General features: G+C 37.8%; 1 protein-coding gene across 7 annotated transcripts in view; it reads right to left on the bottom strand.

The window, feature by feature from the left end:
• Nucleotides 1–25,325, bottom strand: part of FARS2 (phenylalanyl-tRNA synthetase 2, mitochondrial) — a 239,695-nt gene that overhangs the window by 161,105 nt on the left and 53,265 nt on the right. For 5 of the 7 annotated variants that reach the window (XM_032712457.1, XM_032712432.1, XM_032712424.1 and 2 more), the window contains 3 exons: nt 20,948–21,583; nt 11,430–11,589; nt 3,922–4,053 (listed from right to left, as the gene is read on the bottom strand). In XM_032712457.1, coding sequence (XP_032568348.1) covers nt 3,922–4,053; nt 11,430–11,589; nt 20,948–21,565 — 910 coding nt within the window. In that variant the 5' untranslated portion in view covers nt 21,566–21,583. Of the gene's footprint in view, nt 1–3,921; nt 4,054–11,429; nt 11,590–20,947; nt 21,584–25,099; nt 25,217–25,325 lie in introns of those variants that run through there. The other 2 variants (XM_032712447.1, XM_032712473.1) reach the window with 2 other exon arrangements.

Raw genomic sequence — 25,325 nt, 5'->3', positions numbered from 1 at the left:
AAACAAAAGCAGTGATTTTCAGAAGTTATGACAAACTCCTTTTGTTGTGTTCAACAGTATTCATGAAGATGTTTAGACAAGGTTAGCAACTTTTTCTTCATCAGAAGTATTCACAAAATTAACAAGAGACTAGGAAAACTATCTTTGCTATAAATTCAGGATATTACACACAATTGGGAAACCAGGACTACCCAGCAACTTTTAAAACTGTAACTGTGTGTAAGCTGTTGACAAGTAGCTCTCTCGATAGCCTCACTGAAAGCCCAGTGCCTGCTCATTTCCTTGCTAATGCCATGCCATCTCCTACTATTCAAGCTGGAAAGCTGACATTTCCTCTTCCAAACCCCTACACCATTCCCTACTCCTTTCAAACTGACAAGGAAAAATTTTAAATGTGTTATATTTATAAAATAAAATTGTTTTTTAAGACTGTAAATATCAGTGTTTCTTTCTGATGTGGAAGGTAGAAAAATCTACATACAGCAGGAAAGTTTTACCAATTCCTCTTACCAATTCCTCCTTCCTTGCCTAAATACCACAACCTTCATGATTCAGAATTTTAGGAAATGAGACCTCAACCTGAGCTGCCACCCAGAGCTGAATGGCTGGCTGTGTGCCAGGATGTTTCAACCACCAGCCAGTGACTAAAAACAACCATCTACAGCAGTCATCATACCAAAACCTCCTCTCTCTTTCGACTCAAGGCTCATTAAAGGTCAACAAGGAAAATTAATATTAAGAATTAACAGAAAAGGAAAAAAGAAGCCTAAAGAAGATGCGGGCAGGAGTGATCATGACTATCAGAACATATGGATAGGCTCCCACATAGGGAGGGACTGTCTGACCAGCACCCTTTGGCTGCGAAAGAAGTCAGTGACAACTGAGATCTAAACAAATACTGAGTGGCTTAAACAAAGTAAAAGGAAACATATTCACTGACTCTTCTTGCATGAGAGAAGAGCTCTAACTGTAACTCTAAGTTGCTGGTCAGAACAAAACCAAAGTAATTCCTCATGCAAGTTATGCAATTTCTTGCTACAAGACACTGCATAGAGTAAAGGTTCACTGGGATTTGAAAAACATTTTGACAAAGAAATGGAAGAATATTCCACAATGACTACTGAAAACAAACATACCATTTTCAGCTCAGGAAACAGGTAGCTGAAGGAGCATATCAGGGAAGGATTAGCATAACCATGCCTGTTCTACTCATCTTTATGCACTGGTTTGGAACATCATCGTGACAGATGGATGCCCTGGATGTTGGATGGATCTGGTGTGCCACCCTTACATTATTTTATGGTATACTTCAGGAGTTAAAAACATCACGAGAAGTTTTACCAAAAAGTTAAGGAATTCTCTTTTTTTTGTTTTGTTTAGTTTGGTTGGTTGCGGGTTTTTTGCGGGAGAGGGAGTGTTTGTTTGCGCTTTGGCTTAGTTTGGTTTTAAATGATCTGGTTTTTAGTCTCATGGTTTTGAGGTAAACTTTAGTTCAGTTTTCTTGCTTCCATCCCCAGCTACCATATTCCGCAATGCTGAGCATTGAGAACATTGCCATTGATTTTCATCAGCAAAGGATCACACCCTAACTGCTTTCAATTTCACAGTTACTAAGCAACACTATGTGATCACAGCCTCTGAGTAAGCAACATCCTGTATTCAAAGGTTTGAACCTTAGAACTCCATACAGACTTGGAACTTCAGCACCTATCGATGAACATCAGCTTTGCAAATCTTGGATAACAAACTCTTGAAGTACAGAAATAAATACCTTGCGTGCTGTTAATTGAAATTAGCTCTACTGAACCACAAAATTTCCTTGTATCCTCATCATGGTCCTAAAACTAAGAGTACTTCCTACAATACTGCAAAGTTTCTGTATTAATGAGAATAAAAATAACTTTTCCTACATCACAATTTATACATAGCACTCCTATTAAAATTATGTGTTCAGGTATAGTTTAGGACAAAAAACAAAGCACACAAAAATGGGAAGTTAAACAGTGCAATAAGCTAGATTTTATACTCAGTGAAAATTGATTATCAAAATTATCTTCTGTGTTCACTTTATACCGAATACGTACTCTAGTTTAGCACCATCAGACTTAGGGGAACATGTAACATCATTCCTGACAAGTCAGTGCACCTTTGCAGTAGTTCATATTTTTTCAACAATTATATAAAAACACTGTCATAAGATATATGTTTTTCTTTTAAAATAGCAACTTTCACTGTTAAAAAATAGTAAATAACACCATATTCTCAATTTTATTTGTTGTAGGAGGCTTTCCTGAATGCAAAGAACTGTTAAAAAACAATCAATAAGTGGATTGGCTTTAATGGAAACGGTACTTGCAGCCTTTAGTATTTGCTCATCTACACACCAAGACAACAGAAACCTTGTTTGCTGTTAACATGGAAAATCTGAATGGTCCAGAAGACTGAATCATTCCCACTGCCCAGTGAATGACAAGAATGAGGCTGGTTGTACCTCCCCTGGCAAATCTTGATCTGCGTTAACATTTTAATAATGCGAAATTTCAAGGGTGAGAAAGTGCTATTGAAGTCCCCACACAATAAAGTTACCAAAAAAACCTGCTGTAGAAACTACTTGTGTTTCATGTACATCTATTCACATACACACACACAAATGTAAACAGTCATTGCTTTGAGGCCACAGCTTGGCTCTTCTTTCATCTATTAAAAGAACCTAAACTTAAGAATTTAGCAACATAAAAGCTTTTCAAGAAGAAAGCCTGGACACTGGTCTGTTACATCTGATGGAAATAATATTACACAGCAGTCTTTCACTTCTAAGGCTCATTAGAAGCTGTATATTATATTTACCACACCATGAAAATAATAACCTGAGAAAGAACATTAGCATAAATCATTAATTCATTGGAGAGAAACTCTGGAAGAGGATATCTTTTTAAAAGGAAAATGATCACATTAGAATACATGTAAACTTTGAGGAAAACAAGCTGTGCCAAGTAACTGGTGCCAAAATTAAGTAATTCATAGTTATCATACTTGGATTTCAACAGGAAGAATTTAGACCATATGAAAATACAACAATAGCTTAACAAACCAATGGCAAAAAATTCAACTGAGTATTAACTTGGCTATCTGAAAGCATACTTGCTTTCAAATGATATTCCAAGAGTCTTCTGTACATAATAAATAGTACTGGAAGATATTGAATGACAAAGGTCTGAACACACGCAGTCTGTCCTACACTAACGAAGAATTACCTATTCTCAGCAAATGAAAAAGCAAGCATGCAAAATTTTCCACTTAGACATAAAAAAATCCACCAATTTCTCCTCTCCTTCTTCCATACTTATAAATTTTAGAAAGCAAAATTGTCAGGTGAAATTTCTGTGTAATAATTTCAATTAAAATAAATGATGTGCTCTTAATGCAGTTTGCAACTTCATAAATAAACTAAATCAAGGAGAAGGGAAACAAAACAAAGGCAAAAATCTACCTACCATTTACCCAGTGACCAAATAGCAATATGAAAAATAGCACATTCCTCTTTCTATACTTTAGAGACACAGGAGCACTTTGATATTCCAAATAATAGGCGATGTTATTTGCTAATGATACTTTAAAATCATAACTATGAATGCACTTGACACCTCTTGGAAAAGAAAAACAAACCTCACACTCTAATTTGCAGGTTCTCTTTTAAAGCTGACATCTGTCTGTCTCCTTACTGTACAAAATAAAAGGCAAGCTTTCTGTTTGCAGGCTCCAGATCACTTGCTCAGTTGTTACTCAAATCACAGCATGCGTTCCACCTGAGGGATATGTCTGTGCTCACCAGGGTAGAAGGGGACGTTTCAGACTGTGAAGCTGATTGCTCTGGAAATGTTTGCTAACAGAGATGTCAATGAAGTAAAGGAGTTTCAGTACCTGAGTTAACAAGCTGTTGCTCCATGACCCCGCAGCCCAGGACCTCCATCCATTCTCCTTGGAAGTTGATCTCCATCTCAAAGGAAGGGTGAGTAAACGGAAAGTAGCAATCTACCCATCTGACTTGTAGTCCTGTAGCAGTGTTTAAATAAATAAATAAATATTAAAGGGTGTATGCTTAAAAGGCCATCCCTCCAACCATCTGTAAAACTTGCCCTTCAACTAATGATATCAATTACAGCAATCCAGAGAAAATAAATAGCAAACAAACTAATTTACAACAGTCATGCAAGGCGATAAATCTTAAAACCTGTGGAAAAAAATGACCATGTCTTTTCTAATATGAAAAATGCTTTGTGCAATTCAAGCACCCTTTGAAACCAAATCAATCATTTGTCAAACTCTAGCAACCACCTGGCATGGAACAAAAGTGAGTCAAGATCATGGGAAAGTCAGTAATTCTGTTGTTATTCTTTGCACCAAGAAATTACTAACTGCTTCTTACAGGAAAATGCTAGCTAAGTCTTTAATTTTTACTTAGTATTTCGTGGATTGTCTAGGTAAGTAATTTTTTTTCATCAGAACCTAATTAAAATACAGAGCTGTTCTCTCTGTATAGGTTTAAATATGAAAGTTAAAAATAGATATTAATATACTCAAATAGAAGTATATATGCACAGAGTTGTACATTATTAAGGTATGCAACACACACAGAGCATTCTGGACCCAGCAGATAAGTCTAAGAGAAAAGCATCTCTGGGTAACTCCCCATCCTCCTCCCCACCTCAGCATCTCTGCAAATGCCACTGTGCAGTGAGGAAATTCCCGGCATCTCAGAGCAGAAGAGCCAGAAGAGAACAAGGTCTACACTGCTGCCAAAAGCAGAGTTCTTGTCAAGGCCCTCATTATATTTGATGAGCCTTAGTTCTTCTAATGATTTACAGAGGCTTTGTTTCACTAAATAATTTTTTCTAGCTATTAGGTGTCAGGAAAGAAGTCTCAGAAACATGAACTACAAAAACACAAAACAGAACTGAAGTGCAAAATCTGTAAGCTAATGCCTTAACCCCAAGCCCATCTTCCCTTCAGTTAAGCCAAATACTAATCAGTATTAGGATCATTAAGAACCAGGCAAGTACAGTTTTGAAAATAAGGGGCACAGCAAGAGTTGTTTGAGTGACAGTACCTGTTAATATTCCTGGTTTGATTTTCAGGCTTTTTTTGCATCATTTCATAAAAGGAATGTGAAACATCAAATTGCATGATTTATACTGAAAGTTTTTCAAATAAAAATATTTTACGTAGCCTCAAGGATTAGATTTTCTTTGACTACTTTTGAAACATCAAATGTGGCTACAGAAACTGAAAAAACAAGCTACAACAAAAGTACATGCATGACCAAAATATAAAATACTGAATTGTTACAGGGAACTTTTCTAGATGTTATGAACTTTCAAATGGTGAGGGAGGTTTAAAGATAAATACACTGGTACTGCTAGGTTTTCTTTTCTTTCTTAAAAATTAACCTAAGGAAATTATATGAAAGATAAAAAAGCTTTTTGATAATTTTACAACACAGAACTCTGAAAACTGGAAGTATTTGCAATCATACCAATCACCATTGTACTGTGATTTTAGCAATCATTTTATTGTTTTTTTTCCTGCATAACAATTAAAAAATACATAGATCAAAAGAGTTACGTGTATATAACAGTATGGTATGCAGAAAACATTTTTTTTATTTCCTGATCTTGGCATTTTTAATTCTAGGGCTGTACAATCCTGTATACACTGTAAAGCCATACACATATAAAATATTTTCATTTAGCTTGCAAAATTTGGAACTGTAGCAAGGACACTGAATATTCAAGTAGTTTTGTGTTCAATAACAACATTCAGATAATGGTTTCTTTTTAATCCTCTTATTACTTTGAAATGAAGAACTGGGAAAAAAAGGGATTTCTCAGCTGTTTGTTCTTAATTAAAATAAATTTTAAGAGATAAAAAAAGAATTTAAAGCTCTTTTTTTATTTTTGCATTTTAATGCTTATTAGTACTTAAGAGGCTTTTGTTTTAAATGCAAATAAGCAAGCAAACAAAAATCTGAATAAACCAAAACAAATTCACAATGAAGAAACAACTCACCTTCATTCTGTTCTCTAAATTAACAGTTAATCCCATATACCACAATAATTTTATTCATACAGTCTCATGGCCAATTGGGAATACCTTTGTAGTTTATACTCAAGTGTTCTTTCAGACTTTTGGCTCTAGAAGACTTTACTGAAATGCTGAGGGTGCTCAGCCTTCAGCAAGATTAAGCCTTCTAACTGCATTTCTATAGACTGTCACAGAATAAATGGGTACATTTATTATTTAGATACGAAATATTGTCTTGGTGCTCAATATATTCCCAAGGAATAAAGGCCATTGCTCATACTCAGCAAATTAGACCGCTAAGGACTTAAGGATTATGAAGATTAGGCTTTCTGTAGTACTGTATAATTTACCTGATTAGGCCTAATTTATTTCTTCGTATACAGCCTATGACATGCTGGCAAAAACTGATCTTTTTCAAGAAATTTTAGAAGGCCAAGAGATGTGTGACACAGAATACAATGCTGAATCTAACCAGAGACTGACCACTAGAAACAAGCTCAGCAACTTCTCCAGTTCGAAGAAATTACTTGTGTTACCAGAGGACACCCGCTCGTTTCAGAGCCTAAAAGGGTTCATGGGAGTCCTTCCAGTAGGCACATGTCCATTAGTAACTGTGGTGGGTTGACCCTGGCTGGATGCCAGGTGCCCACCAAAGCTACTTTACCACTCCCCTCCTCAGCTGGACAGGGGAGAGAAAACACAACAAAAGGCTCCTGGCTTGAGATAAGGGCAGGGAGAGACCACTCACTGCTCAGTCACGGGCAAACCAGACTCGACTTGGGGAAATTAGTTTATTACAATCAAATCAGAGTAGGATAATGGGAAATAAAAACTAAATCTTAAAAACACCTTCCCCCCACCTCTCCTTTCTTTCAGGCTCAATTTCACTCCTGAATTCTCTACCTCGTCCCTGCCAGCAGTGGGAACAGGGAATGGAGGCTGCAGTCAGTTCGTCACTCCTTTTCTCTGCTGCTCTTTCCCTGCTCCAGCTGGGGTCACTCCCACAGAACAGTCCTTCATGAATTGCACCAGTGCAGATCCCTTCCACAGGGTGCAGTCCCTCAGGAACAGGCTGATCCAGCATGGGTCTCTCACAGGGTCACAAGTCCTGCCAGCAAACCTGCTCCAGCATGGGCTCCTCTCTCCACAGGGCCACAGGTCCTTCCAGGAGTCTGCTCCATCATGGTCTTCCCACAGGGTCACAAGTCTTCTCTGGGCATCCACCTGCTCCAGTATGGTGTTCTCCAGGGCCTGCAGGTGGATCTCTCCCCCATGGGCCTCCATGGGCTGCAGGGGCACAGCTGCCTTACCATGGTCTGCTCCACAGGCTGCAGGGAAATCTCTGCTCTGGTGCCTGGAGCACCTCCTGCCCCTCCTTCTTCACTGACCTTGGTGTCCGCAGGGCTGTTTCTTGCACATGTTCGCATTCCTCTCTCTGGCTGCATTTGTGCAGGGTTTTTTCCCCCTCTTTTAAAATGTGTTATCCCCAGAGGCACTACCACCGTTGGTGACTGGCTCAGCCTTGGTCAGCGGTGGGTCTGTCCTGGAGATGGCTGGCATTGGCTCTGTTGTACACGGGGGAAAATTCTGGCAGCTTCTCACAGAAGCCACCCCTGTAGCTGCCCTGCTACCAAAACCTTGCCATGCAAACCCAACACAGCAACTTACATGTCACACCTCCAATAAGTATGGAAATAGTGAATATTTATTGTTATTTCTGAATACTGAATCAAGGTAATGAACTGGTCATAGCCTGCACCGAAAAGTAATGGTGTTATCAGATATTAAGCTAAACAAGTGCTAGCCTAATTGAGTCTCGTAATGAAAAAGGCTTGACCAAAGGCACTGAAAAAGAAAGAAAAGAGAAAAGAACAAACCAAACACATTAAAGCAGCCTATTGCTACACTACAGCACAGAAGCAACAAAGCCTGAGACCCAGATGGTCTTCACTGACCAGAAATTCTCTTTGTTCCTGTGAGGATTATTTTTAGAGATGAGGTTATGGGAGAAAAAGGAGAGGGGCACAGGGTGGGCGCTGGGAAGCACAGAAGGTATCGAACTGCGGCCTCTTGAGGTGAGTGTCAATTTGTAAGTACTCTGCACCTCGTTGTTGCAGATAATTCATCACACTTGCAGCAGACAGGAGCTGGCTGCCCATAAACCTACATTAGCTCACATTTTTCAGAAGTTATTTGCCAGATCATTATGTCCTCAATAAATGATTTTTTTTTCTTTCTTTTTAGACTCCTTACACCTACAGATCTCCATGTACTCAAAGGAGGTATCAGTACAACAGAGTTAAAAAGAAGAAAGAGCAGAACAACATGTTTGATTTAAAAGACATCCAGTGGCTGTTCAGTGAAAACCAGCAGCAGCAAAGCCATCAGTCAAAGCACAGCATCACCCACTCTTCTGCCTCCCCTTACCAGTGCCTAGAAACTGGGTAGATAAATATGAGACAGCAGTGAATTTTGAGCCATTTCATGTAGAGGAACAAATCACAGAAGTAACACACAATCATTCTTTTCTATTTGCTATAGTAAGATTACTTCTGAATCTCTCAGGTTCCAGAAAGCTTTTGACAAACTATGGAAGGGTTACAGAAAGAACTGTAGTTGAGAAGGACTAACTATAGAGAAACCTACGACAGTTTATCTTGGAAAGCCTTATTACAAGGTAACTTAAATGAGATATAACAGAATTCCTACACTGATAATCTGTATGGGGAGATGGAGGTGTAAGTTAAATTACTGGATTTCAAGTGTGCACCTTACCTACAGGTAATAGAGGAAAACTAAGAATGTGATATCTAGGTGTAGTATTTGAAATAGCTTCCTGATATCATAATCTCATGAAAAAAAACTGAAGATAATTACTTGTAGAATGCAAAATCAGACATGGCATACCACTAGAAAATCTCATAAATAGAACTGTCTTACACTGTGAAGTATTTAAGACAGTTCCTTGCACGATCCAGATCTTTCCCCCTCCATCTAATATCTAAGTAATTCCTTTGGTGTCAAAGCCAGAAAGAAATAAAAAGACAAACTTTTGGAATAAGTGTAGGTAAAGAGTCAGGTAAAGCAAAACTGTCTCATTAAATATTATGAAAACTAACCTAGAACAATGCAGAGGAAAAAACATTGGGAAAAAAAAAAGGTCAGGTCAGTGATCTGACCTTTCTGCAGAGATCCTGCAGGGATCCTCAATCTGTCATCAATCTGACCTGGTAAATTCCCAGAGAAGTACTGCAGAAGCACAACTATCCAATTCCAGGACTTCAGGGCACAAGCTAGTTTATGCAAAATTAACTTGCACAGCAAACTTAATCTACAATCCAAACAATCTGCCTATGAGTAACCGTTGACTGTGTGATAATGTAACATTTCAATAGCTCACTGCAGTGATGGTCATGCTGTCCTGCTAGAAAAGATGTGCAACTTCACTACAATATTCTGCTGACAGCACAGGTTGTAAAGAATACAACTGATGTGAAGTATAAAAGGAATGAAATTTTTGCTTTTAACAGAACACGAGGTCCTACGGAATGCCCACACAAAGGAAAAATACAGAAATTTCCCAAGAGCAATAGACACAGTAAAACACATTTTAAAATTAAGTTAAAATTTACGGGTGTTGAGACAAAAAAAAATTATCAAAAGTATTGTGTAAAGAGTAAAACGGAAGCCAAAAGATGACAGTAGTCAAAAGAGAAATTTATTTATGTGTGTCCCAAGACACTTGCAGTGCACCGATCTCATACACCTAATGCCTAACAAGAAGTTTGCTCTCTGAATACTATATTCAAGTATTTCCATGAAATGTGGGGGGCAAATATATATATATATATATATACATATAATTTCATTTTAATCACTAACTATATCTTGTCTTTGCATTTCAGGAAAAATATAGCTGGTATAAAAATGGAAAATCCCTACAGTAAGAAGGTGGCATCTACTTTTAGTCTGTATGTTTAAAATAATTTATGAATATATTTTTAATGTCTTTCTAGCTACTGTGTGGACTGCAGAACTGCCAGCATGTTGAAGCTTAAAATGCAGCCTCTGTCAACAGTTAGAGAAGGATGAAACTGCAGCCTGAGATATCACTAATAACTCCTAGAAGTTGTCCACTTTAAACAACATCCCCAGCATCTGAGGTTGATCTAAAAATATCATTCTTACTATTACTCACTTTGATCCTAATCTTGTATGTTTCAAAAGACCACTGTTCAGTAAAATACACCCACAAGAAACTCTGAACTGAAGAACTTAAAAATTTTTGTTCTGGTGGAATAGAATAAAGCCAGAAAAATATTCAAGAAATCATATATAGGACTTGGTACCATTATCAATCCACTCTTGGAAATACTGCTCTAAGTGCAGTAAGCATCTTAAAAGACCTTTGAAAGTAGGCAGGATACATTCTAATACCATCCAGTATTTCCTCAACAGAAAAATGAATCAGCTCAGAATAGCAGTCTCCTTGCCAATGAAATAGCATTAATGTAGCAATTTTGACTCAGGCCATTTATAAATTCTGTTCCTGAAACTGAAAGCAGGTATTTCTGAGGAGAGAATATTTCATTCATATACATATTCATTACCTTTCCTCATCCCACTGTAAGTAGCAAAAGACAAGTATTTTTCAGCTTGGCATGAACTTAGCAAACACCGTCTCCCCTCAGCTGCAAGGTTTAATTCATTTGCACATGGGAAACGCTCAAGGTGCCTCGTGTGTGTACACAGCAAAGCAGCATGTGCACATACGTACCCCTTCCCTGGTCCTGTCCATCTCCATGCTGCTGGTGAGAAGTGAAAATTACCCTGCACCCTCCCCAGCAGCACTCAAGCTCTCACGCACCCCTAGATGTGATGGTGCACCCATTCCCTGTCCCTCCAGGGACACGGGAGGCTCATGAAGACAAAGCAAAGCGGGTCCTGCACAGTTTTGCACTGGAGCTAGAGTTGCCTCTCCTCGCAGGTCCCACACTGACAGGTCCGCCACTTTTACTCTAACACCCTGCTTCTGCCCCACGAGTGTTTGTAGTTGAGTCTGGCATGTGTCCCCACCTGTATTCACGCCCACTGCATTACCCTGACATGCTGCATACCAGAACATTTTCACAAAAACCTGATGATTCAACACAGCGTTGTGTGCACCGGTATTTAGGAAAACCAAGAAAGGAGTGTGTGGCCTCTCGAAAATAACAATTTTTTTTTTAAAAATTCTGTATTCCAACTGTCAACATCACCCCTAAGCCTCCTGTTTGTATTTATACAGCAAAATGTGTCTCCACAGCCCAAGCAACTATAGCCACCTGGAGCAGTCCAGGAGAACCTACCATCACCAAAGATGTGAGTCATGAGCTTTGTGAGCACTTGCTTCAGGTTGAACGCCACCAGCCTCACTGCCTCCATGGTGTGACACTCTTGCTTGTGGGCAGTGCGATGGCCTTGCTCGAACAACTGTAAACCTTCGCCATCTTTAATGTTGGAGAACAACTACAACAGAACAACAAAAATACCGGTGTTTTGCATCAATGCCTTTCTAAATGAAAACAGAAAATGAAATTTCACTGATTCAAGTGGAAATCTTACCTGCTAAGTCTGCACCAGGAAAAAGAAACATAAAGACTGTGATTTTATACAAATTCTGTTCACTAAATGCAGAGATAAATCATTGTAAGAACAGAAATATTCAAACAATTAGATTTGTTTTATTTCTGTATACTGTATCTTCAAATAATATGATTAGCTACAGGAAAATATTAATTTATGAAAGAACAATCTCTCTTTTTCTGATTATGTTACTGTGAAAGCTATCATGCAGAACAAAGTCCTCTGTACCATATAAGTAAACCATATCTCACAGCTTCAACTTTTTTAGTAACTGAACGATATAAAAGAAATACCAAAACCTCCAACACTTTTTAAAAGCTATAATCAAATTAACATTAAAAAAAAACCAAACACAAAGCCATAAAAAAACCAACTAACCAAAAACCAACAAAAAAACCCTAAACCAAACAAACAAAAATCCACCTAAATTAAAAAAAAAAAAAAAAAATCACTGGCGGTTTAATGAGACCTTAAGATGCTTACACTTGATTCATCTTGGGAACAGTTTACTCATTTAATAACTACCATTTTCCTGCATATTCCCACACACAGCATCCTTTTTGTGTACAGGAATTTTATCTATGGGGCATTTAAGGATTCGTGTTCTTGAGCTGGGGTTTCCAGATAAATTACAAAGCACATGGACAGCTCTTTTGGGATGTGACAGACTTGTTCTTTATTCAGAGGCTGCTCCCCACCACATCTGCTGCAAATTGAAGATTTCTGTTTCCTGCATATCCCCGCAAGTTTCTGGCCAGGTGAACCCAGACAGATACAAACCAGCAAATCTACATCCTCTCAGAGAGACCAATAAAACACTAATTAAACAGCATCATTGGAGGTTCTGTGTCCTGGGGAGACAAGCAGGCAGTTTTATACTCTAAACAGTATTTTTGTTGGAAATCCTTACAGTTGTACAAAAAAAAATATCTGTTAAAGTCTGGAGAATAGGGAGAGCCAATTGTGAAAGTGTTTCTAGTGCCCTTTCCTACCTCTCCTCCTCCAGCTTCCCACAGTCAATCAAGCACACACAGAGGGAAAAAACATGCACCGACATTTTCTTCCCATTAGGCTTCCCAGCATAACTAGCTCTTACTCAGGAGCTGCCACGAACAGTGTGCAACCTTAACAATTCACAGATGCCTACAGAAGTTGTTTTAATTGCAGTTTGATGCTTTCCGTGCACTAAATGCTCTAAACAGAAAGTTCAAGTGAACCTCTGGTAGCCTACAAATGCTGGATATAATTAAGACAATTTTCTAGCATTTTTCATATAAACACAAAGCATGCCTGAAAAGTCTGAGTTTAGACAGCATGCAAACTAGCAGCAAAATGAATTGAAGGAATAGAAAAAAAATCCAGTGGCATTTAATTTTTTATTGCTAGTCACAAGGAGACTTTGCTGGCAACTTGAAAAAGCACCTCTCCACTTAATCTCCTTAGTGTGCTGCAGAAAACACCAAATAAAAAAGGAAAAGGATAAATACCAAATAAAACGATTCTCCATCAGTCAAAAATGCCTTTACTAACCAAAAGGCAACAGCTTGACAAAACTAGGCATTACACTTTTAAATAACAGATTCTTTATTCAAGTGCACCTGAAAGACTAAACCCCCTTCTTCCTACTGGCATTATTTCTGCCCTGGATGGAACAAGCAGATGACACCCACCCTATAACTAATTTGCTCTCAGCAGGACAGATTGGTCATCCAGCATGTGGTTTTGAAAGCCAGGGGGAATTCACAGAGGCCAGCATTAGCCCAAGGAGGATAATTGTCTTAGGCTCACCAGGTGGCGAATGGAGAGACACAGGCTTCCTCACAGAGAAACACAGTGACTAAATTAGGTTCCTGCTCTGAACTACCCTATACAAGTAGCTATTTTCCTTTCTATTGACTGCCTGACTCAGTAAGCCAGAAACTTCCTTCAGGCAACAGAGATGTTTGCCCTTTTAACCAGAACATGCTCTATTTACACATTAGAAGGTACAGTCGCTATTTTCCCTATCAGCAGTATTTTAGGACACAAAATTCTTTTCTTCATTTTCCCCTTCATTCCTTCCTTCAGCTTAAAACTGGCTCCCTAGACCACTGCAAGAAACAGTCTGGACACTAGCCTTTAAAATACGGCATATGTATCAACAATACATAGAAATACTTTTCCTTACCACTGTATTACTCCTGAAACGTGGATGTTGTAATTACTGTCTTAAGCAAGATTTTATTTTAGTAGTTTATATCAGATGTGGAAATAAAACTTGTGCAAGAGCCATTAAACATATTTAGCCATACTCCAGCCCTCTAAACTGCCTGAGTCTTCATCCGGCCAAACTAGTCACATGCACCATCTCCTTTCCCAAGCCAGGGTAAGTGTCCACGTGGCAGTGTACTGAGCCAGGCTGGGAGATGGGTCTGGTTAAGCAGTAACCCAGGAGAAGGGAAGAAACTGAGGGCATGAAAATGGTCAAGTTCAGCTCAATAATCAAATATCAGCATACCAGTGACACTAAGAGACTTTCTGGCACATGGAACAGGGCTGGGCCACTTCAGGCACAGGTGTGATTCTACTCCAGTTCAGACAGGCTGTGAAAACACAGCTATTGGGAAGTCCCCAAAAAACAGTCAGTGGCAACAAAACAGCCCCCTTTACAGGCAGGCACCAAGATGCACTTTGGTATTCTCCATAGAGGCTCCATCAGCTCCTGTCAACTCCAGCACAGCTGTGGATGGGGTTACACTGAGAAAAAAAAGATCCCTTACAGTTGTATTTATTCCCGGTTTTCTATTCTCACTTTTCATCCAATAGGAACCGCTTTAACTTATACACTAATTTCACTATTACAATGATTGAACTGTGCTAAGTAGATCTCTTGGATTAGAAACACTTCAACATTTCTATAAAGCCAGGAAAGTCAAAGCTTGAATAAAATGAAGAATCACCCATGGTTGCTCCTTTTTGATGTCAATTTTTCTCAAGCACATATCTGAGCAAATGGAAAAAAAAATATGTAACAAACTGGCATAAAACACTGACACATTCAAGACATCACATTTTCATGTACATTTATTCCTTCAGTGCATACTAAATTAAAATGCACTATTTTATTGTATTGAATAAGGTCAGTCACTACTACTACCAGAAAAGAAATTTCCTGTAGCCATAAATCGAACACCTATGTGTCTGTCTAGTGTAAGAACAAGAGGCTTTTTCTTTTAGTGAAAGTGTGCAAAACACTGAATATTGTGTCACCATGCAGACGTTAAAAAAATTATTAATTACCAGGATTTAACAGCATATCTAATTATGCTGCATTACAAAGGAGCAGGAAGAAAGGAATTGAAGTGACCTAACCATGCGGCATGAGATTTACTCACAATTTAGTTCATAATAAGAATAAAATCATATTTGATAACATGTAATGACAAGAAGATGCAGGGTTTTAATTGGACAAATACAAATGGAGCTATGCTCCCTCAAAAGCACATTCTCGTATTTCTCAGCCTGGCACAAAGGGCAGAAGTCACACAGGCGATTTAAATCAAGATCCCAATGTCGCCTCAGTCACTTGACAGATTTTTTGGTCTCACATTCCTTCATTATCCATACATTCAGGATTCAATCCAAGATCAAGTGTGTCTTTATAGGACGGCATTCTGTCTTTCCACAATGCAGTTGTGTATTCCTCCTGCCAGTCATGCATTGATTAAGATAATGAATAAATCATGCTCACAGACAAAGCAGCATTTAAGATTATCTCTACATGAAGATCTGCATGTGGCAACACTTGACCTTGCCACACCAAATACATTTTGTCTCACTGGCCCTGATAAATGTCCCTAAAAATGAACCAACAGCTGCACTCTGAATCTACTTACTAAGAGTAAGCCATTTCCATAACATTTTAAAAGTGCTGTGGAACTCAAAACTCAATAATGGATCATGAATGATGAAGATGATGCCACTCACAGACACCTCAAAGAGAAAACCTAATGTCAGTCTCAGTCAGCCTCCGAGATGTAAACCTGCACCCCAAGCCAGGCAGTTTTAGGTACCAAAAAAAAACCCCAACCCACTGTCTTCATGACAGAAGGCTCTTTATTGCATATCAAGAAGAATTGGTTTGGGGAGAAAAAGGCAAAAATCACTTGAAGCCACAAGCTTGCAGGTGCTCACCTTAACTTCTACATCCTTCCATTTTCAGTCCTCCAATTACAGCAAAGAAATTATTTCTATTGTTTGGTTGTTTGTTTTGTCTAATGAAAATGTTTCTGGAAGCAAAGGGAAAACAATTGAGATGTCTCTGAACCACAAAGAAAAAGTAACAGTGCTACCTGTTATAATGAGACATATATTATCAGACTCAGACTTCTGCTACTGTGGTAAGTGTGTGTAGAGTCCTTCCCAAATCTTTGTTTGGGAAGCCTAGCCACGATGATGATTTCCCAAATACACTTGTAGATATTTTGCTCTTTTTTTTCCCCTACACAATTAAAATATCACATTGAATAGACTTAACTGCTTTATTCTGAACAGTATTGTTGGATTTATTTTTTTTTAGCTGGATGACACAAAGTAAGACAAAGTTTGAAAAAATATTTTACATAAAGTCTTTGCAATAAAAGATGCACCAGTGGTTTTCGAACTTTCTAGACCATGGACCACTGTGAAAATCTCACAGATCTTCTGATGTCCTTCACTGTCAAATTTTCAACTAAAAATAAAGAATGCAATTTGGGTCCTCAGACCAGTGAAGATCTATTTATTATGGCATGATTTATATACCACAACTGGGAAAATACTGAATACTGCAATATGCACAACTAAGATAGACAACTGCAAAAGTGAAGTCAGTTCCACCTGAATTAGACAGGCCTTCTATTCCTACCACTCAGCCAAACTGCAGGAACAGATTCACCTCAGAATATTCTAGCAAAGTAATGCTGCTGCTCTTTTTCTTATCAAGGTGCCTCTTCTCCTGGACACCCTTCACTGCTCCTTGAGAGAAAGAGAGGCATCTCTAAGGCTCCTTGGGACTGATGCTTTGCTCACAACCCTATCCATGAGCGGCAGAGGGCTAAGAAGAGTACCTTTCCTTGGCCACTTAAACCTTCTAAAATATTTGTTCCTCAGTGCTCAGCTAATCATTGCTATTATGACTCCCAGTTACATACACAAGTATTCTCAAACATACTGTAAAAGTTCCAAATCACTACATATAATAGGCTGATCTCTGGAACACTGTAAGTTGATTTAAATTCCTTTACATGTGAGCATTAAAAAAGTGACTGAAGACAAGAAGGAGCTTTCCTTTGATACAGTGTCAGAGCAGAAGCACAGTGTCTAAAGTTGCAGTAGCATACAGAATTTTGGAGAAGTCAAACCTAAAGACACTTGTTTTGCAAGTGAAAACCTAGGATAGCACTTGATTTAACAAGAAACCAAAAACAAACAAAAAACTCCTGTAGATTATTGGTCCATCAAGTGTTCATGCCTATCCCAAAGCATAAGGAAAAGGACAAAAGCAACTTTTTTTTTCTTTCTAACAATACAAAAGTATTATTGTCAAGGTATACAAACATGGGAAGATGAGGAAAGGAGTATGTATTTAGATGACAACCAGAAAAATCTCCCTTTCTATTACCTCGATTAAGACTCTTTACATTTCAGGATATGAACACTAGAAGTTACTCTTCTTTTTTTTTTTTTCATTTATATAGAATGCTTTGGAGGAGTAGTCCTTTGTAACTGGAATATTTACCATTTTTACATTGTATCCAAAAAAAAAGTTGTCGTTTCCACCATAAACATTTCAGTGGAGAATAAAGATCTATCCCTACTACTTCTAGCACAAACAAACATTTCTTCATCTAAACAATCTGGTATTGGCCTCCATTGGAACAAGGTTACTGAATTAGAGGAGCAATTCCTATGTTTTAGCATCTGTTCCCCTTAAAATTTATGTATAATTCAGTACAGACTATAAAACACCGTATGAAGTCTCCTTCCGATGTGTAAACATTTTTTTATATCAACTGAAAGCTGTTCATTGACTGCCATTGGGTTTATATTGGCTCCCTCTTCTGGTTGACATGCACAAAGTGCAATTTATTGAGATTTTTTTTCTCTTTTCCATAAATTATAGAACTGCATCAAAGACAACAGCATAGCAGAGAAATAATTTCTTTTGTAATCCACCCAGGAAAGTTAGCCAGTTCAAATCTGACTACAGCAGTATCAAAATTGTCAATCCAAAACACTAAAAAAAGGGAAAAAACCATATTGCATAGAAAGGAAAAAAAATCTAAACAACCATTAGAAGAAAAACAGGCATGCTGGAGGAGGAGAATAAAAAAGAAAGACTGTTTGGGGGTACTGTTTAAGAAAAACGGTTTATTTTATGTTCAGATCTGAAGCAGATCTAGGAAGCTATTTTTGGCTCTGGTTTTAAGTATTTATATTAGTTCATTTCTAACTGTTTTATATATTACATTCAGGTAATAATTACCTAAAATATTTTTAAATACATTGAAAACATGTCTAAATAGATTTTCAAATGTTCTTTTATAGTAGTCCAAGGACACTTTTTAAAAGTTTATGAGAAATTTAAGCTTGAATTATTCTAACTTTTAGCAATGAGTTAGTTTGGAAGATGTAATTTCTTTAGTACTTTAATATCTGCACTCAAACAAAGCCACAGAAAAGCATCAGTTACCTGCCCATCTTTAAATTATAGATTAACTTTCTCTTTAAAAAATAATCAACCAACCATCATGAAAAACTGTATAGCCAAAGAAACAAATAGCTCACAAATATCTCAGAATAAACACTGTAAATTTGCCAAACTCTGATTTGTTTTTCCAGCTCTTACTTCCACTGTGTTGACTTTACCTTTGATATGAAGAAGATTATACTGAATACAGGGCAAGAGTTTTAACCTAGTCTTGACTACAGCGTGTAAAATTACTCTATTGGCCATAAGATGAAATGTACCCAGGTCTTGTAGCTAAGAGCTAACAGTTTTTCCCTCAGTTCCAAAGATTCTGATCCTTGGTACTGTGGAAATTTCCTCCTCCCGGAGATTGCAGCCTGGTTATGAATGAAAAGTCTGAAGCAAGGGTAACAGGCCTTGACATTCACACCTTTCTGCTCAGTGGGTTGCAATTTAAACATGAGTACAAATAAATTATTATTAGAATATTTCTCTCATGTAGTATTACCTCTATTTAGTCTTTGTTCCGCTCAGGCAGTTCCTCCTGGAATTATTTAAATGTGGATTATTTTGAACAGGCAACCAGAATATAAAACACAGGAACAGTCCCCAGTGAAATTTCAGAATTACACATTCAGTTTTTTCCACGAGGCTCTTGTGATTATGACTGTAAAAAGTGTTACATATGTCAAGGTTCTATCAACATTTAAACATGAACTGAAGCAAAAAAGAATGCTTCAGATCATGCTCAGGTTTAGAATTTCTGCATGTTGCCCAATAAACAAGACTTTACACATTGTACACCACACCGCTATTCTTTCTTTATCAATATAGAAAGTCCAATGGACTTTCATTCTTTAGAGAGACAGATACATTTTCCAGCACGTAGCTAATTTCAAATCCATCAGCTATTAATGTTCTCCAATATTTCAATCATTTTCTTGGTGAAAGAAAGAAGATAAAAAGAAACAAGCAATTTCCAGTGCAATGAATTAGATTGTTAAACATTGTATTTTTCTAGATAGAATATGACACTGAATATTTCTGTTACTCTGTTCCCAGTTATTAAAATCCTACTATTCCTATTATTAAATTTGTAGAATAGAAAGAAATAGTCTGTCATTAAGATTAAAATTTCTTAAGGGGTATATTCATTAACAAGGATTTCAATAATTAGATCAATCATACCTAAATTTGCAGAAATTTCATCCTGCAAGAATGTTGATGTTATAATTTTGTGGCAGATAAAACCTTTACATCTGAATGCCTGAATTTCTGCTCAAGTTAAAAAAAAAAAAAAGTCATGAACAAAAAACATTAAGAAATGGTATTTTCTTAATATAGTATTATACATTTTTTCCATATACTCTGATTGTATTCTTTAAGTAGGCCTATGGGAAAAGAACAGCAAATAAAGAAGACCAGATAAGTCTGTAAGATTTCCATTTCCTGGTTACCAAAGAAGCAGTTGCAGGCTGGATTCCACACCACACAGAACACCTGCAGAGGTAGGAATGTGTTTGTACTGGAGGAAGCAGTGGCCACATGAGGTGGGAAACACCAGTGCAGGCAGTGCAAACACTTTCCATCACAGAGAAAAGCAGTGCTCTATGATTACCCTGGTTTTCCCTCAGGCATCCAAACCCATCAGGCTTCCCTGCCAAGCTTCTGTCACCCATTGGCAACCACATTAAGAACGGTCTACATCTCAGTATTATTAGAATAAGCTAGTTTTAGTTATAGAAATGTGAATTTGGCAGTATTGCTACAAGCGTACACAAATTATACAAATCAATTACTATTTGGAAAACAAACCGGCTTATATTTACCACTGATCAATGATGCAGCAGAGTACTTAATGACACCCAGGCATTTGCAGAACATGCAAGCTGTGCAAACAAAATATAGAAACTTAAGAATCTTGGACATCTACCTAGAGCTCTTTAGCTGATGCTTCTGGACTCTAATGAGTTTACTGTGTATGCATCACACACACATAACGATTGGCTACAACAGAATCCTTCAATGCAGCTTTAGGATGAGCTGAAAAATGGAAAATTACCTTAAAAAATGACATTCATTTACAGTCAGTGCTATTAAAAGAAGAAAAAAGACAACAATAAAAACTGCACGTTGGATGTAGCTGTAACAACTCACATCCATGAGTCCTTCAAGTATAATTTGACAGGTTTTTGGTAAAGTGATCTCACCAGAAGAGAGTTGTGACAGAAATAGAATTGAATTGTGCAGATCATTAACTGAACAAGTTGTTTCCTTTCAGGTTATGGTTTTTTAGCTTTTGATAATATTGTCTTTTCATTTCTTCATATTTTTCTGGGGAAGTCTAATTTTCAAATTCAACATTTTCTGTCTATATTTTTCTCAAAGTATTACTGCATGATCCATCTTTATCAATGTACAGCATAACACGTGTTGCTGTAACACACTTTCATGCATGAACTTTGCTCACAGCAAACACAAGGCCACGCAACTTATCCAAAGTCTCTGTCACCCCAACTAGAGAATTCTTACCTCATGACAGGAGAAGAGCCGAACTCCTTCCATCTGATGGAAGACTGGGTAGTGGGTGCTATCAATTGTATCTCGGCGGTAGACATCTCCCACTGCCAGAAAGGCATCTAGGCCAGAGCGTATCAAGTCCCACTGATGAGCTGATGTATGTGCTCTTAGCATGTGGTCACGATTCAAGTAATAGTTATCCTCTTTCCTTCTGCTGGCATGGTTTTGAGGGATAAGTAAACTATCAAAATTCTGCTGTACTGTAACCACTGGAGAAAGACCATCATAAACAGAAAAGAGCGGAGTCCCACGGCGTCCTACATAGTGTTTGTAGAAGTGGTCCTTCACCTGCTCCTTGATTAGCCACAGTGGGTGATGTTTTCTGTTGTGCAAGTTCTTCCCCACCTTGGAAAGAATCTTTTCTGTGACATTGCTGTAGTCATCCTGAGGATAAGTTTTACCAAGCAGTTCCACAGTATTTGAGCATGGTGCACTGGCAGCAAATCCTGAAGGTACAGACTTGGATGAAGAATGCCTTGAATGGGTGGGAATTCCTCTTACCTTTACTTTTGGTGATAAAGCTGTCTTAGAATATTTAGCTACTCTCATGAACTTCCACAGCATTGCCATTGTGAACTTTTTTATAATCTAGAGAAGTAAAAAAAGAATTAAAAAAATTTGAGTTAGGAACAGCAACCTTGCTGTAGGAATTGCTAGTATCTCAGGTATACATGAATCCAAATGTCTGCTAGATTAGTATGACCAAGTTTCTGTTATAAACCACTATTTTGACTTCAGAGGAGGGAAAATACCCTTTGTGATCAAATTTCAGCTAGGATATCTTATTCAATTATCGGCTTCCGCATCAGTATTAATGACTCCAGAACTATCCTTAACCCTGTTCTAGAAAATATTCTTTACAGCTGAATAAACATCAGACCTTCTTTCAAACAGTATTTTTCATCCAGTTAAAATATGAGGTAATAACAAAACATTACTTCCAAGAAACTCAAATTTAACAGTGGCCTTTGACAGGCAGAACTTGCTTATAATAAAACCCAAAGCATTAACTTCTTGTATCATCTCCCCCCATTAGCAGAAGCTACAGAACACGTTTCAGATCACCCTGAAGTATGTGGCACACACTGTGCAATCACCATAATTCTTACTAAACACCAAACGAAACCAGTTTAACCTTTCAAACTACTGAACCACTTTGAAAATAAAAAAAAAAAAAAGATGGTTAGACCACAAGCCATTTATTTATATATAAACAGAACATTAAGTTCACATATGAATATTGCACAAGATTCACAATAAAGGTCCCATATAGTCAGAACCAGTGTTAGCATTTTGGGGCAAGCACAAAATCCCTTTTTCCACATGTTCCCAGGAAGGCTATTTTCACAGCTTCCACTGCTGTACTGGGCAGACAAGGTTGTCAGATATCAGGAAGGTAAATGAGGCGATGAGATTCTTAAAGTTGTCTGGACTGAAGTACTCATTTCCTATCAAAGGGCCATCTTTACACATCCTCCCTGTTTACAAACAGGCTTTGTGTTTCATGCATACACAGCTGCATTACTCTGCAGTGTTCAAAGAGAGACTTACAAAACCAAGAAGTTTTGAGGATGATGAACCTTTCGGTCACTCCAAATACATAAGCCCATTTTGAAATGCAAAATTTCTTGAAAATCTATAGTTGAGCTTCAGAAATCTTAGTATAAATTCCAGTAAAATAATTAAAGCATTACAATTTGCTTATTACAGAATGGGAAAACAGAGGTATTAGAAGTTAAATCACTGGGTAAAGACATCTGCTCCAAACAAACTGGCTTGTATTTCCCTATGAACCAAGACATAGAGGGCCACAGGTTTCCTGGGTGAAAGAGTTTTCCGTGAAAGTCATCTTAAAAAACTGGGGGAAGACAAGACATTAACAACGAATACAGCACACTTTTCAAGAGATGCCTTTCCATCTTTATGCTAGGATTACAGTCTGGCTTACTTTCCACAGGAACATAAGAGAAACAAAGAGAAATAAAGAACAAGCAAGCTAAGATTATTTTTCATATTGTCATGCTTTAAAATATGTATGCGAATAGAATAAACACATAGCAGAATATAGAGTCACAAAAAACCAAATCTGTAAAAGACAATGGGTATGTTCACATTTGGCCTCCTTTCTTCTGTCTTATGCCTAGATGTTCTCTATGGGTCTGTTTCATAAGGTAATTGTATCTCAATCAATTAAAATAAAGGCAAGTCAGGTAGACAGAAATTAAATTTGGCAGGCAGCATAATATTTGGTTTAATCCTTTTTCTGGTCAAATACCTTCAGAAGTAAAGAGCAGCTGCAACTTTTATCTAGTTTTGAAACCTTTAAGAAGGACTGCCTTTGGCAGGGGAGGCAGTTAAGAGTTTACAAAACTATTTCACCAAATTAGTTATTGACCACTACTGAGAAAGTTCACCCATAAATGAATTCACACACACAGAAATCCCTCTGACACAGGCTAAACAAGGGACAGTCTTACATTCTGAGGAGAGGTTCCATTTTTCCAAAACATACGTTCTCCTTCATGGAAAGAAAATTCTCATTTTTAAACAGCTGCTTGAAATATCCAGTTCTAGTCAGATAATGAATTCAGCTTCCCTTAAGTAAATATCACCATCTGCCCATACATTTATTTTTCTAAAAAATTCAATTCAAAACTTACACATAACTGTAATGTACAAAAAACTCTTGTGACTTTATTGTAATTCTCGTGATGTTTGCTGGTTTCCTAAGTGTCATTCCTCTGAGAATCAGACAACCACATGAGAAGTTGAACTTTCACAAAAAGAGTTCTCATGATTATAAATCTATGGAAAGAGAAATTAGAACGTGATCCATAAGTGTTGGGGAGGGGGGATTTTTATTTGTTTGTCTGTTTATTTTAAGACTCATTATTTATCAGGGAGACTCTAATGTATACATCTCTAAGGGCCTATCTGATATTTCAGTATTTGTAATGAGCAATATTTTGGTATCAGTTCCTGATAGTTCAGAAACACTAATTTTTCTGACCAAGTGAAATATACTCCTCACAAACCTGTACGGCAGAAAAACCTACAGAAGTTGTATCAGAGTTTTCATCCTAACATTATGCTTGTGCTTTAGATAGTTAAATGGCATTATTACCTGTATTATTATTCTAATCTGAAGCAAAATCTACTGTGAGCAGTAAGGAAAAAAAGTTACAGTTATCCAGTGTTTTCTGATGAGTTATCCAATGTCCAAGTACTGCTAACAACAGCAAACATACACTAAAGGAGCCACTGACATGCTATCATAGAGAGCACCAGCAACACTGAAGTCCTTCACCAACACTGCTGCTTCCCTCTCTCACCACAGACCCACGTATTCTTTTACCAGGACCTTTACAGAAAGACGGTATTGGACTTAGTCCAACTCCGTTGGTCATAACTTACATTTGGGGAGAGAAGCCACAGAGAAGAAAGAAAATAAAACATGTTTACACTCTGTGCACCATACGCAAAATATTCAAATCAAAATAATGTTTACCAAGGTGGAGACCAACACTGGAAAATAAAGACATCTTTTTACCTTTCTCGTACCAATACATACCCAGTGTTAAGAACACATTAATTACTTATGTTCACTTAATAACAAATAGACAGTTATTTATGTCTATTTATTTCTGTCTACAGTTACCTAAACATCTACAAAAAACCAGTTTAAATTTATAATTTTCTTTCTTTATTTCCACCATGCTTATTATTTGGCAGTGAAAGAAAACTGGTTTCTGTGCACACTGACAAAACCTGAATCCCACAGAAAGGACTGTCAGCCAGCTAACAAGCACAGCAAGCCAAACAGCAGTTGCAGGTTCTATAGCTGAAAACAAGTACATAAACAGGAAATAAACATTGAACAACCACCACTGGCATCTACAATCCAAGGATGGTAAAGCACTCCACCAGCATTACCAGTGGGTCATGCATTCTGGGCCTGACAGTGGCTCCAACTCGCAGCTGGGAGCTAATGCAGGGCTTTGGAAGCAGGCTGCCCTGCCAGCAGCTCCTGGTGGGGCTTCTCAAAGCACTGCAGGTGGACGTGCAAGCACCAGGCCCATGATCTCCTATTACACAGATACTTACACAGACACTGCCACCAACACATTCCAGGGTCCCTCAGCAGCTCATCTGAAGCTCCATGGGCCTCAAGTCCCTCAATCTCCATACCGAGATGCGCAATACAAGTGCAGGAACTCAGAGCTTTGAGAGGGATGATATCATACATTATGTTGTGGCAATACATTTGGAACTATGCCTGCACATGAGTATAAGCTTTAGAGCAGCTTCAAGGCAGACCAGAGGGCAGGAG

Source organism: Chiroxiphia lanceolata, chromosome 1 (genome assembly GCF_009829145.1).
Source record: "Chiroxiphia lanceolata isolate bChiLan1 chromosome 1, bChiLan1.pri, whole genome shotgun sequence".
NCBI classification, from domain to species: Eukaryota; Metazoa; Chordata; class Aves; order Passeriformes; family Pipridae; genus Chiroxiphia; species Chiroxiphia lanceolata.
The sequence above is the reverse complement of the archived record's forward strand: the minus strand, read 5'-3'. Positions and strand labels throughout refer to the sequence as shown.